Source organism: Euphorbia lathyris, chromosome 6, assembly GCF_963576675.1.
Source record: "Euphorbia lathyris chromosome 6, ddEupLath1.1, whole genome shotgun sequence".
Classification (NCBI taxonomy): domain Eukaryota; kingdom Viridiplantae; phylum Streptophyta; class Magnoliopsida; order Malpighiales; family Euphorbiaceae; genus Euphorbia; species Euphorbia lathyris.
Genome location: NC_088915.1, coordinates 75265225 through 75278425, shown reverse-complemented (window position 1 = coordinate 75278425; position 13201 = coordinate 75265225). Strand labels below are relative to the sequence as shown.

Genomic DNA, 13201 nt, shown 5'->3' with positions numbered 1-13201 from the left:
CCAGTTGATTTTTACAGAGCAGAAATGTAGAGAAAAGAGAAATGTAGGAGCCAGAAACAGGAACAGTAGCATTTCCTAAAATCAAGAAAAATCAATAAAAAGATGTGAGCCACATCCAAAAATACCAAACAAGAAGTGAGCCACATCCATTGAAGATTGAATCTTGAAAACAGAGGAAAGAAGGAGAGAGTTTCATCCAATAGTACTATTTTCCGGCTAAAGGCAAGCCGTAATTATGGAAAGTTCTGATAGTTCCATCGAATCCTGCTGTAACAATGACAAGCCCCCAAGAATCTGGTAGAGAAGCATGTTTAGGCGATGTTGCAGAGCTTCTTCCTCTGAATGAGAAACAATTCCCAAGTCTCCTTGGGGATGCACATGAACTGTCCTCCATTTGCATTCTACCAGACCAAGGTATTGCAGCAGATATGCCTTCAAAGAAAAAATGCTCGCAAGATCTAACTGATTTTTTTCCGTGTTTAGATGATGGATCGTAATCCCAGAGATAAACACGGCAGTCTTCACCAACTGATGCTATATGTCTTCCTGTTGAAGTAAAGTAAGCTGACCTTTGACTCCCAGACTTGGTTAGACCTGCATCAATGGAGGTATGTATCAAAACTCCAAGACACTAAATCCTTAAGATTTTAATTGCAATCAGCATTATCAAATTGTCTTACTTATTCTCCCTATTTTATTTAGTTGTTAATGAAATTGGAATTACCCCATGTTAGGGTTGGGTTTGCCTAAGAAACTTGGCTTATGGCTGCATTGATTAGTTACTTGGCAATGGATATTATCATTTGTGCTTTTTATTAGATCTATCTCTACCTATATATGTAAATGTAATAATTTACCTTTAAATTTCTGCATAACATCAAATCCATCGAATATTCGAAGTCTCGAATCTTTAGAAGTGATCATAACTCTTCCGGGTATATCACTGGAAAACTGCACCAATGACACAAATTAATGTTAATGAATTATGAACAAAACTAAGCTCATATTTTCTTCATTAATAAGAGTCTCAAGTCTCAAGTTTCAACCTGTATACCCGTGATTCCCTTGCCTAAAGATTTTTTCCTACCAACACAAATCTCTGCTTCAAGCTCCATCTCATTTCCTAAAAGGGCACAAGTCAGTCCAATTTTACATATTATTTTAAAATGAGAGTCTTAAGTGAAAACACAAATGGAACTATATATGTACCGGATGCTTTGTAGAAGCGGCAAGTACCTATAATTGAACCTACAACAAAGCCCTGTTTTCATTCAAAAATAGATTATTGTTAGTACATAAGTTAAGGTTGAGTTGGGTTGGGTGTGACAAAGAAGCATAGATTATTGTTACATCTCTTGCATCAACCCAATCAACAACTCTCTCCTCAGTCACTCCCCAAATTCGTACTTTTCCATCAATAGACCCACTAATGAAATAGTTTTCATCACTTGGATTGAATTGAATGCTTGTCACGGTTGCATTCAAAGAAATGATACATAAAAAATTGCTTACTTTTAGACTTTTCACACATATTAAGAAACACAATTAATATGCACTTAAATTAATAAATTTACATGGATTAACTAAATAAAAATTCTCTCTCCTATAATGATTGGAGAAGAAACTTTGAAAGCTTTAAAAACACATAAATTCAGACAAAATTTAAATGCTTAGACCAAAAAACTATACTAAATTTTATTGAAAAACAAAAACGACACTTAAAAAAAAAACAAAAACAATTATCTAAAACGACACTTATTTGAGAATGGAGGGAGTAGCTGTGAAAAAGGAAAGTGGTTGGTTATCATATTTACCATAATCCTTATGCTGGAAAACATGTATACAATGAGTGTATCCAACTTGCCACAGACGGACCGTTTTATCCTTAGAAGCAGAAAGAAGACACTACAAGAGGATTTTCCAATATCAGTTACAAATCAATTGCTATAGAATCATGTAGAGATATATAGATATTTAGAAAGGAACAACTCACATTGGAATTGGACCATGCTAAGTCCAGAATGTCACTGTCATGACCACGAAATTCATGTATTGGCGACTCTTCAATCTGAAAAATCTTTTCAGGAATCATAACTGATGCACGCCTATTCTTTTTTCTCCAAAAGCTCAGCTTGCCTTCTTTCAAATTTCCTTCTAAAGGAAACGACTCATGAGGGGCATCTACTGATGTAACATGCCATATCCGTACAACCCCATCTTCACCACCGGTTGCCAAGTACTCTCCATCTGGACTGAACTTCACACTCGAGATAGCGCCTCTGTGAGCCTTAAGCTCTTGTCTCATATACACACCTGTAAATTCCTTACACATCTTCTTCTTCTGTTTCACCTTCATTGCTCCAAGTTCTGACTTTGATACCACAGATGGATCATGCTTCCTTTTAGGTAAAAAAAACTTGCACCAACTCTTGATTATGTGCTTTCCTTCATTCAAAGTTTTAGATGCTTCAGATTGAGAATCTAGAATTGGTCTCTCTTCAAGCTCTGCATCGTAGCAGACCAAATTCCCCTCTTCAACGTTTGATTCAATCTCATCACAATCAGAAATCTTGTCCAATCCAGTAATTTGATCACTCTTACATGGCAACTGATCAGCCAAACCCATTTCAGATAGAAAACTTTCTTGTCTCTCCTCCACACTTTGAGGCTCACTCAACCAAATTTCAAACTCCGATTCAAAGCATTCGACACAATCAAAGAATAAATCACCATCTAGCATGTAAGAGTTCATCATGCCTTAGAAATTTAAAAAATTGTAAGTCCACAACAAAGAGAGAAGAGAATAAATAATAGCGTTTTCTTGTATTTATAATAGTAGAAATATACTTTTAAAAAAAATGGAAATATAGACTTGTAAATTGAGCTAATTTCGATTGATTATCCTAATTTATAGTAAATTTCTATAAATTAGGGATTTCCTTATTAGTTCACATTTATTTTAAATCCCTATAAATTTTTTCAGGGAGTCATGGTAGACTTACTGTTTAGCATCTCAACCGCATATGCAGAATCCGATTCAATCCAAAGATTGTGCCACCCCTGCTCCCAAGCAGATTCTACTGCGAAAATTATGGCTGACAATATGCGCATAAGAACTAGCGAGGTTAATAGCATAGCAGCCAATAACAAAACCTCGGGAATGTCTAAAAATCCCACCAGCTCCCACGATACCAAGCGCACCGTCCGCCGCGCCGTCGATATTAACATTTATCCAACCCGACAGCGGCGGACACCAACGAACAATGATAGGGTCCGACGGAGGCCGAGCATAGATCGGTAAATTGACAATTCATTTTGGTTTCTGAATGTAAAAGTGAAGCCGATTATGAAGGAATTGGATTGAAGGGAGATCATTTTCAAAAATAGCCATAATCCTGATGTACCAAATGTACCAAACAGCAGTTATAGAAGCCAAAAACTATCATGCTTAACAAAGATTCTAATAATATAATTTTAAATCAAATATAACTTAGAACAATAAGTGACATACACTAATTATATAATAAATGTAATTTCTAATTATATTTAATTTATTTTAGACTGTTCGGTTAATTCGGAAATTTTGATTTAAAAACCGAACCGATCGAAATTACCGAAATATTATAAAAAATAAAACCAAAACTGAACCTAATAGACCAAAAATCAAACCAAAAAAACCAAAATTCACCGGTTTGATCGGTTATTTCGGTCCGGTTCGGTTTTTGAAAACACCCCTACTCAAGCAACTTAATTTCTAAATTAAATTTTTAAATTTTAAAACTAAAAATTAAAAAAAATTAAATATATCACATTACGTGTTAGGCTTGTCCAAAATTCAAAATTTCAATATTTTGGACTTATTAGGTACTCCCTAAATCCAAATTTCTAATTTTTTTAGGCCTGTTAGGCTTCTCTAAATCCAAATTTCTAATTTTTGGGGCCTGTTAGGCCTCTATAGATCCTAATTTCTAAATTTTTTTTTACATGTTCAGCCTTTCCTAAGTCCAATTTTTTTACATGTTAGGACTATTAAACGAAATCTAGATTAATTTTGAGAAATTGTACATTAATACTTAAAATTGGTTCTTAACCAGTCAAATTATAACATATATATATAAAATTATGTAAGTACGATTTAGCAAAAAAAAAAAAAGAAAATCCCGAACGCACGTATAAAATCGCTCCCCAACCAAAAAATCATGTATTCGCCACTAGACAACCATACTCTTCAAACAAAAAAAGGGTTAGGGTGCAAAAATACCCTTAACGTTTTGGGTCAAGAACAATTTTACCCCTAACATCTAAAATGGTGCAATTTTACCCCTACTGTTGGAAGCCAAGAGCAATTTTACCCCTAACGTTGATAAATTGGGTCAATTTGAGAAATATTTCATCAAATTGTCTTTTCGGTCATGAATCTTGTCATCTACACTTCACACACGTTATTTTACCAGTAACAAATCACAAACATATGTTGGGATCTGAAAAAAATAAGAAAAAAATATTAAAAATATACTGTCTTTTGTACGAATTAGACAAAAAAATTCAAAAAATTCACCGAATTTATAAATATTAATCTCGAAATTTATTATTAAATTACAAAAAAACATTATATCATTTTTTTAGAACAAATTGATATGCAATTAGTGCAAAATAAATAAATAAATGACTGTATTTTATAATAGTGTCTGAAATTGATCCAATTTATCAACGTTGGGCGTAAAATTGCTCTCGGCTACAAACATTAGGGATAAAATTACACCATTTTAGACGTTATGGGTAAAATTGCTCATGACCTAAAACGTTGGGGGTTATTTTGGCACCTTAACCAAAAAAAGGGTTTGTGGATGTTTTATATACTTTATCTTAGAATATCTTAAATATTTTTTAATCAATTTCTTTTTATGAATTCTATTTTTCACTACCATCCCTGAATAATTACAACAATTTCTCTTTCTCCCATTAAATTAACAAAACAAAATACAAGCCCCATTTCAGTTCATTTCTGGCTTATTTTCTTCAATACTCAAATCAATGAAACTGGCAGGCCTCAAATCAAGACCCGCTCTCCTTCTCACTTTGGAGGTCCGATGAGCTTGTCCTCGACCACACCAACACTGGTCACTACCTCCATCGGAAGTTTGGCAAATGCAGTTTAATTCCAAGGTATTATCAATTGTGGAAAGAAACCGCTGAATTTTCGTATTAATATTTAGTTTCTACTGCTTAATTTGAATAACATGTTTCCAATTTGAACATATAGCTGAAACTGAATTACTAAACACTAGGGAATTGCTTTATTAAATCAGATAACGTACTGTTTGGCAATTAGCTGTTAGCTGATAGCTGATTACATTAGCTTACCCAATTAGTTGTTAGCTTTTAGCTTAAAGCTGATCACTTAGCTGTTAGCTATAGCTGATTACATTAGCGTCCGTTTGACAATTAGCTGTTAGCTAGCTGACCCTAGCTGTCAATTAGTTGTTAGTTGTTAGCTTATAACTGAGTACTTGGCAATTAGCTGATAGCTGATTACATTAGCGGGTTACCTTTTTGTTTGCGGATTTCACTAGCTGATTTGACCAGCAGATTGTGTAAATGGAATTTAAATGTTAGGATAACAATAAAGATAATAAATCTTCGAATCTTATTTTTTCTTTATTGAAAGTATCCAAAAAATTTATGTATATATATATTTAGGAAAGGTAAAAAAAGGTTTATTTACATAAACAAAAAGTCATTTCGGATATTAGAAGATTTTTAAGAATTTAGCATCTAGCTGACTGAAGTCCTCATCCTTGATTAACTGTGCCACTCTAGACACAATCTTCGCAATTTATACTTGACTGGCTTGAAACTATGATCAGTCGGAATCTTGTGCTCGGTATTCTCTTGATCTACTCTAGGCATGTCGTCATAAGACCACACAAAGGCATCTACATGTTTCTTAAATGTTTTTATGATCTCTATTCTTTCATCAGAATTAAATTCACTTGAAATAGAAACTAACATAGGTTGTTCATTTGTACCCAGATTAATTTCATGTAATGGATTGTTATGTTTGCTGAATATGCAACTTGGAGGATCAGATGCAACTACAATAGCATAAACATCGCACAAGTAAGTAAAATATGATTTTATTCATTAAGTTTGGCAAAAACTACATTATCAAACTCCAGTCCTTACGATATTGCTTTTCGTGAGATGTACGGCGAGTGCATTCTCTTTTATTATGGACCTCATGGTGACCATGATTCGGTCTTCAACATATGTTATAATCTTTTCTTTCTGAGGTATTATTGAGTCGACTCTTACCGAGCTAATCCATTCATCTTTTGGTGTGGACATATTCTTAATGGCAATCTCGGTTACCGAATTTACAATTGTAAATATTAATTTAGAATCGGAGACTAGTTCGTCCATAGCTATTCGTGGCACGTCAACTTATTTGAGGGGGTCCAGTCCATTAAGGCGGGCTCATCCTCACTCTTGACAAAATTTGCTACATCATCGAATATTTCAAATCCAAACACTTCTTCCCCATTTACCATCAATGCTTCAGGCTCACCAAGGTATTTTCTTGTCCTTGTCCTGACAAAGGGTTTTACAAAGGCATCACTAGATTGCTGGTCCTTTATTTATTAGAGGATTTAGCTTCATAACCCAAGTTGCAAGTGTGAGTATGACCACGCTTGATGTCAAAGTAGGGAGTACCCAGGATAGATACCTGCGACTAGAGGCATTTCCTCATCTTCTCCACTAGTTACTTTTTAAAGGATCCATTTTGATAGATTTAGCGTCTTATCTGGCTCATCATCCCCTTTATAACCTCCCTCCGAGACAAATCTACAAGCATGGTCCTTCTGTGGCTGCTCCTTATTGAACTTAGTGATCAAGAGCTCGGTTTCAGCCATGTGATAAGACCGGGTTGATGGATCTCAACCCTTAGAGTTGTGGCAATTAGCTATGCATATGGTACCTCAGCCCATCTCATTAGCGACCGAATGTGTATCTCTTCCACCTTTCTTGTCATGTATTATGATAGAAACGCTTCCTAGAGCAATTCCAAAACTGGAGCATTCTTCTAGTCCATTAAGGCGGCCCATCCTCGATCTTGAAAAATTCTCTATACATCACCGAATGCTTTAAATCTCGACACTTCTTCCCCTATTTACCATCAATGGTTCAAGCTCACCAAGATACTGTCTCGCCCTTATCTTGACAAAGGGTTTTACAAAGGCATCACTAGATTTGCTGGTCCTTTGTTTGTTAACGGATTTAGTTTCATAACCCAAGTCGCGGGTGTGAGTAGACCAAAATTGATGTCGAAGTAGGCAGTACCGTGTGGCCCATTCACGATACGAAGTTCATTTTTAACATGGCGTTAGCAACTCCATCAGGCAGGCATGTAGATAGGCATTTACTCAGCTTCTCCACCAGTTACTTTTTAAAGGATCCGCTTTGATAGATTTAACGGCTTATCTGACTCATCATCCCCTTTATAACCGCCATCAAAACAAACTTACAAGCATGGTCGTTCTGTAGTTGCTCCTTGTTGAATTTAGTGATCAAGAGTTGGGTTTCAGCCACGAAATTCAGAGCGGTGGGATGGAACTCAACCTTTGGAGTTGTGGTAATTAGTTGTGGATAATAAGTTAATATAAATATAGTTTGAAAGTATTTCATTTTTTTTGTTGAGGTAAATTTAATAAAGAAATATGGTTTCAAACCGAACTAAATATTTCGGTTTCGATGTTATTTCCGTTTTATATGTTATTTGATTCAATATGGGTGTGAATTATTTTACTAATTTCTATATTGGGTTTTGTACTGATGCACAAAGCCGGCCTCTTCTCTCCTCAGCTTCCCATTCTTCCAATTCCATTGCTTTCCGAAATCTTTGAACTGCAGCTGCCGTCTGAGCCACCTCTGGCACCTGCACCATATGAATCCGGTCGTCAGCCCCTTAGACCAATCCTTGACTCCCTTTTGCAAGTATGAAGCATCGAATATTGTAATCACTCTTTAAATTCACTTGTTCAATCTATCAATCTCTTCTCCACCCAAACCAAGTAAGTTTATCCTCGTTCTCTTATCCAAAATGCATCAATTTTCAATTTCAGGTTTGAAAGTATGCAACTCTAGTCTAGGTTTTGAAATTCATGAGAAATTGATGATTGTCTTGCGTATGTTTGTGTTTGAATTCACTGAATTGGGTAGCTGTATGTGTGAAATTTGGTAGATATTCATAAAGTCTTTGCATGATCACCATATGTTTGATAAAAATCCCTAATGAGAAAAATCCCTTCAAAACTCAACAAGTAATTGCTAATTGAACTTGTTTCATAGCCTCTACTTGTAATTGCTGATTTCAGTTGATACCATATGTAGAATAAAACTGCATTATTTTGGACATTATTTCAGTCAACTTTAGGGACATTTTTCATTCTTTTATCTTATCCCTTTAATATTATTAACACATTAATCACTCATTAAACTAATTTCAAAGTCATTACCTATGATTTTATCTATACAGTGACAGCGGAAATCGAAGCCTAAACAACTATAGTTATCAATGAATGCATACCATAACACAATCACAAACAAGATAAACAATTTCTGAATCCATGGATGAATTCAAAATAAAAATTATAAACATTAATGTTAAACAAAATCCCAATAACTAGTCTCAAATATTCTTAATCTTATTATTTAGGCATAAAATCATAATTAAAGTTATCTAATCAAACATCAAAATTCTGATATTCCTGAACTTGATATGCAATTTGTCTATCATATCCGACATGGTATTCGAATTTTCCCTCATTCATCAATGGCGCACATTGTTTGTGCTCCTACAGGCTCGACCACATAGAGCTCGTTTTTTGTAGGATAAAAATTCTGATATTCGTGAACTTGATGTGTGTTGCATTCTACAAGTTGTTCAACAGGCTCGACCCCGAAGGGTTCGGGTTCGGGTTCTGTAGAAGAAAAAGCCCTATCTTGAATACACTCGACTTGAATCACATCGGCACCATTCTTGAAAATTGAATTACCCGGGATATGACTGTAGGATTCCGGTTCCCGAACAACGTTGTAACCTCGTGGCAGGACAAAAACTGGATTAGCATTGATAATCACAGAATGCTCGTTTTCTGTACAAGAAAAATTCTGATATTGGTGAACTTGATGTGTGTTATATTCTGCAAGTTGTTCTCCTACAGGCTCCACCCCGAAGAATAAGGGATTAAGAATAAGGGACCCAATCCTGTATCTGATTTGCAGATTCTGGAAATAACAGAATTACCGCCGGAATGTACATATTCGGTGTCGGAAAGTTACATCAGCAAATATAATTATTGTTATTTTTCTTCCCGGAATTGGGGATCGAGTTCGGCCCTGCCGGATATTTGAATTTTATGGGTGAGCTGCTCTATTTCTCCGCTTCTCCCTAGTAGCCATTTTCTCCCCAAACCTCTGTAATATATCAGCCAAATCAACCATTCCTGCCTCTCTCAATTTCTTCCCAATCTCTTCAAACATAACCACACCTTCCTCAGTTGAAAAATAATGCAAAAACTTATTATAATCAAATCTATCCACCTCAACACCTTCTGCTCCTAATGATCTTCCTCAGTTGAAAAATAATGCAAAAACATAACCATACTTGCTTGCATCTAATGATCTCCCAGCCTTGACCAAACCACCAACAAATATTGTATCAAAATTCACGATTAGGTCTCTTTCTTTTCTCCCTCTCTTCACCAAATTCACATCCTCTCAATTTCAATAGTCCTTTAATCAAACCATGGTATACACTTATATCTGGATTCTCAATCCCTTCCATTACTCTATATGATTCATTGACTCTCCCTCTTGATAGAAGTCCGTATAGAAGACGCCCCAAAGTTAGGTTATCTGCTTCGATTTTTCTCTCGCGCATTTCGTCGAACACCATCTTTGCTTGCGCGATTTTCCCCTTTTTACACATCCAATTGATTACAAGCCTGTATGTAGATAGTCCCAAATCATCCATTCTGTTCACTCTCATTGTATGAAACACTTTCAAAGCTTCATCATTGATAATCATTGTATGATTGCAGTTCCCGAACAATGTTTTCTCCTTGTGGCAGAACAAAAACCGGATTAGCATTGATAACCACAGAAGGACATACCAGGCAGGCAGAGAGGAGACAGTTGAGCAAAGTCATGACATATGGGATACCTGAAAACTGGTCATATGATTTTTACAACAAATCAAGAAACCAGAAAGAAATTGAGTTGTAGAGAAAAGAGAAAAATGTAGGAGCCAGAGCAGTAGCATTTCCTAAAAACAAGATTGAAACCCATTAAAGACGGAAAATCAAGAAAAATCAATAAAAAGATGAAGAAGCCTACCAAAAATACCAAACAAGAAGTGGAGGAGCCACATCCATTGTAGATTGAATCTTCCAATAGTACTATTTTCCGGGTAAAGGTAAGCCGTAATTATGGAAAGTTCTGATAGTTCCATCAAATCCTGCTGTAACAATGACAAGCCCCCAAGAATCTGGTAGAGAAGCATGTTTGGGCGATGTTGCAGAGCTTCTTCCTCTGAATGGGAAACAATTCCCAAGTCTCCTTGGGGATGCACATGAACTGTCCTCCATTTGCATTCTACCAGACCAAGGTATTGCAGCAGATATGCCTTCAAAGAAAAAATGCTCGCAAGATCTAACTGATTTTTTTCCATGTTTAGATGATGGATCGTAATCCCAGAGATAAACATGAGAGTCTTCACCAACTGATGCTATATGTCTCCCTGTTGAAGTAAAGCAAGCTGACCTTTGACTCCCAGACTTGGTTAGACCTGCATCAATGGAGGTATGTATCAAAACTCCAAGACACTAAATTATATAATATCCAGAAAAGCAGAGATAGACGAAAGGAATTTCGAAATCCCCAAATCCTTAAGATTTTAATTGCAATCAGCATTATCAAATTGTCTTACTTATTCTCCCTATTTTATTTAGTTGTTAATGAAATTGGAACTACCCCATGTTAGGGTTTTATTTGCCTAAGAAACTTGGCTTATGGCTGCATTGATTAGTTACTTGGCAATGGATATTATCATTTGTGCTTTTTATTACATCTATCTACCTATATGTAAATGTAATAATTTACCTTTAAATTTCTGCACAACATCAAATCCATCGAATATTCGAAGTCTTGAATCTTTAGAAGTGATCATAACTCTTCCGGGTATATCACAGGAAAACTGCACAAATGACACAAATGTTAATGAATTATGAACAAAACTAAGCTCATATTTTCTTCATTAATAAGAGTCTCAAGTTTCAACCTGTATGCCCGTGATTCCCTTGTCTAAAGATTTTTTCCTACCAACACAAATCTCTGCTTCAAGCTCCATCTCATTTTCTGAAAGGGCACTAGTCAGTCCAATTTTACATATTATTTTAAAACGAGAGTCTTGAGTGAAAACACAAATGGAATTATATATGTACCGGATGCTTTGTAGAAGCGGCAAGTACCTATAATTGAACCAACAACAAAGCCCTGTTTTCATTCAAAAATAGATTATTGTTAGTACATAAGTTAAGGTTGGGTTGGGTTGGGTTGGGTTGGGTGTGACAAAAAAAACAAAGAATACCATACCTTCCCATCTGGCTTGTAACATACAGCAGTTGTTACATCTCTTGCATCAACCCAATCAACAACTCTCTTCTCATTCACTCCCCAAATTCGTACTTTTCCATCAATAGACCCACTAATGAAATAGTTTTCATCAATTGGATTGAATTGAATACATGTCACTGTTGCATTTAGAGAAAACACACATAAAAATTGCTTACTTTGCAATAAGATCAAAGAATATTAGCAGTGAAAAAGGAAAGTGGTTGGTTATCATATTTACCATAATCCCTATGCTGGAAAACATTTATACAATGCTTGCATCCAACTTGCCACAGACGGACAGTTTTATCTTTAGAAGCAGAAAGAAGACATTGCAAAATGATTTTTCAATATCAGTTACAAATCAATTGCTATAGAATCATGTAGAGATATATAGATATTTAGAAGGAACAACTCACATTGGAATTGGACCATGCTAAGTCCAGAATGTCACTGCCATGACCACGAAATTCATGTATTGGCAGGTCTTCAATCTGAAAAATCTTCTCAGGAATGATAATTGATGCATGCATATTCTTTTTTCTCCAAAAGCTCAGCTTGCCTTCTTTCAAATTTCCTTCTAAAGGAAATGACTCATGAGGGGCATTTACTGATGTAACATGCCATATACGTACAACCCCATCTTCACCACCGGTTGCCAAGTACTCTCCATCTGGACTGAACTTCACACTCGAGATAGCGCCTCTGTGAGCCTTAAGCTCTTGTCTCATATACACACCTGTAAATTCCTTACACATCTTCTTCTTCTGTTTCACCTGCATTGCTCCAAGTTCTGACTTTGATACCACAGATGGGTGATGCGTCTTCTTAAGTAAAAAAAAACTTGCACCAACTCTTGATTTTGTGCTTTCCTTCATTTAAAGTTTTAGATGCTCCAGATTGAGAATCTACAATTGGTCTCTCTTCAAGTTGTGCATCATAGCATACCAAATTCCCCTCTTCACTGTTTGATATAACCACATCACACTCAAAAATCTTGTCCAATCCAGTACTCTCATCACTCTTAGTCAAACCCATTTCAGATAGAAAACTTTCTCGTCTCTCCTTCACACTTTGAGGCTCACTCAACCCAATTTCAAACTCCGAATCAAAGCATTCAACACAATCAAAGAACAAATCACCATCTAGCATGTAAGAACTCATCATGTCTTACAAATTTAAAAAATTGTAAGTCCACAACAAAGAGAGAATATAATAAATAATAGTGTTTTCTTGTATTTATAATAGTGGAAATATACTTTCAAAAAAAAATAGTGGAAATATAGACCGTAAATTGAGCTAATTTTGATTGATTTTCCTAATAGTAAATTAGGAAATTTCTCATTGTTTTTCTTATTAGTTCACATCTATTTTAAATCCCTATAATAAATTATGTCTTTCCTTAAAAAAAAAATCCACATAGTGGAAATATAGACTATAAATTGAGCTAATTTCGAATTGATTATCCTAATTTACTGTAAATTGGGAACTTTCTTATTATTTTCCTTATTAATTCACATATATTTTA

The 13201-nt window shown here is 35.3% G+C and overlaps 2 protein-coding genes across 2 annotated transcripts; both read right to left on the bottom strand.

The window, feature by feature from the left end:
• Positions 1-205: 205 nt before the first annotated feature.
• LOC136233764 (uncharacterized WD repeat-containing protein C3H5.08c-like) lies at positions 206-3228 on the bottom strand. Its single transcript, XM_066023456.1, has 9 exons — positions 3003-3228; positions 1994-2757; positions 1815-1905; positions 1677-1683; positions 1336-1465; positions 1210-1261; positions 1047-1123; positions 858-951; positions 206-594 (listed from the first exon to the last, which is right to left on the bottom strand). Exons 1-9 carry the CDS (start codon positions 3226-3228, stop codon positions 206-208), a joined length of 1830 nt encoding a protein of 609 aa, XP_065879528.1.
• Positions 3229-10460: 7232 nt separating this feature from the next.
• On the bottom strand, positions 10461-12840 carry LOC136232678 (uncharacterized WD repeat-containing protein C3H5.08c-like). Its single transcript, XM_066022006.1, has 8 exons — positions 12528-12840; positions 12092-12457; positions 11915-12004; positions 11656-11813; positions 11505-11556; positions 11342-11418; positions 11164-11257; positions 10461-10849 (listed from the first exon to the last, which is right to left on the bottom strand). Exons 1-8 carry the CDS (start codon positions 12838-12840, stop codon positions 10461-10463), a joined length of 1539 nt encoding a protein of 512 aa, XP_065878078.1.
• Between the last annotated feature and the right edge of the window lie 361 nt (positions 12841-13201).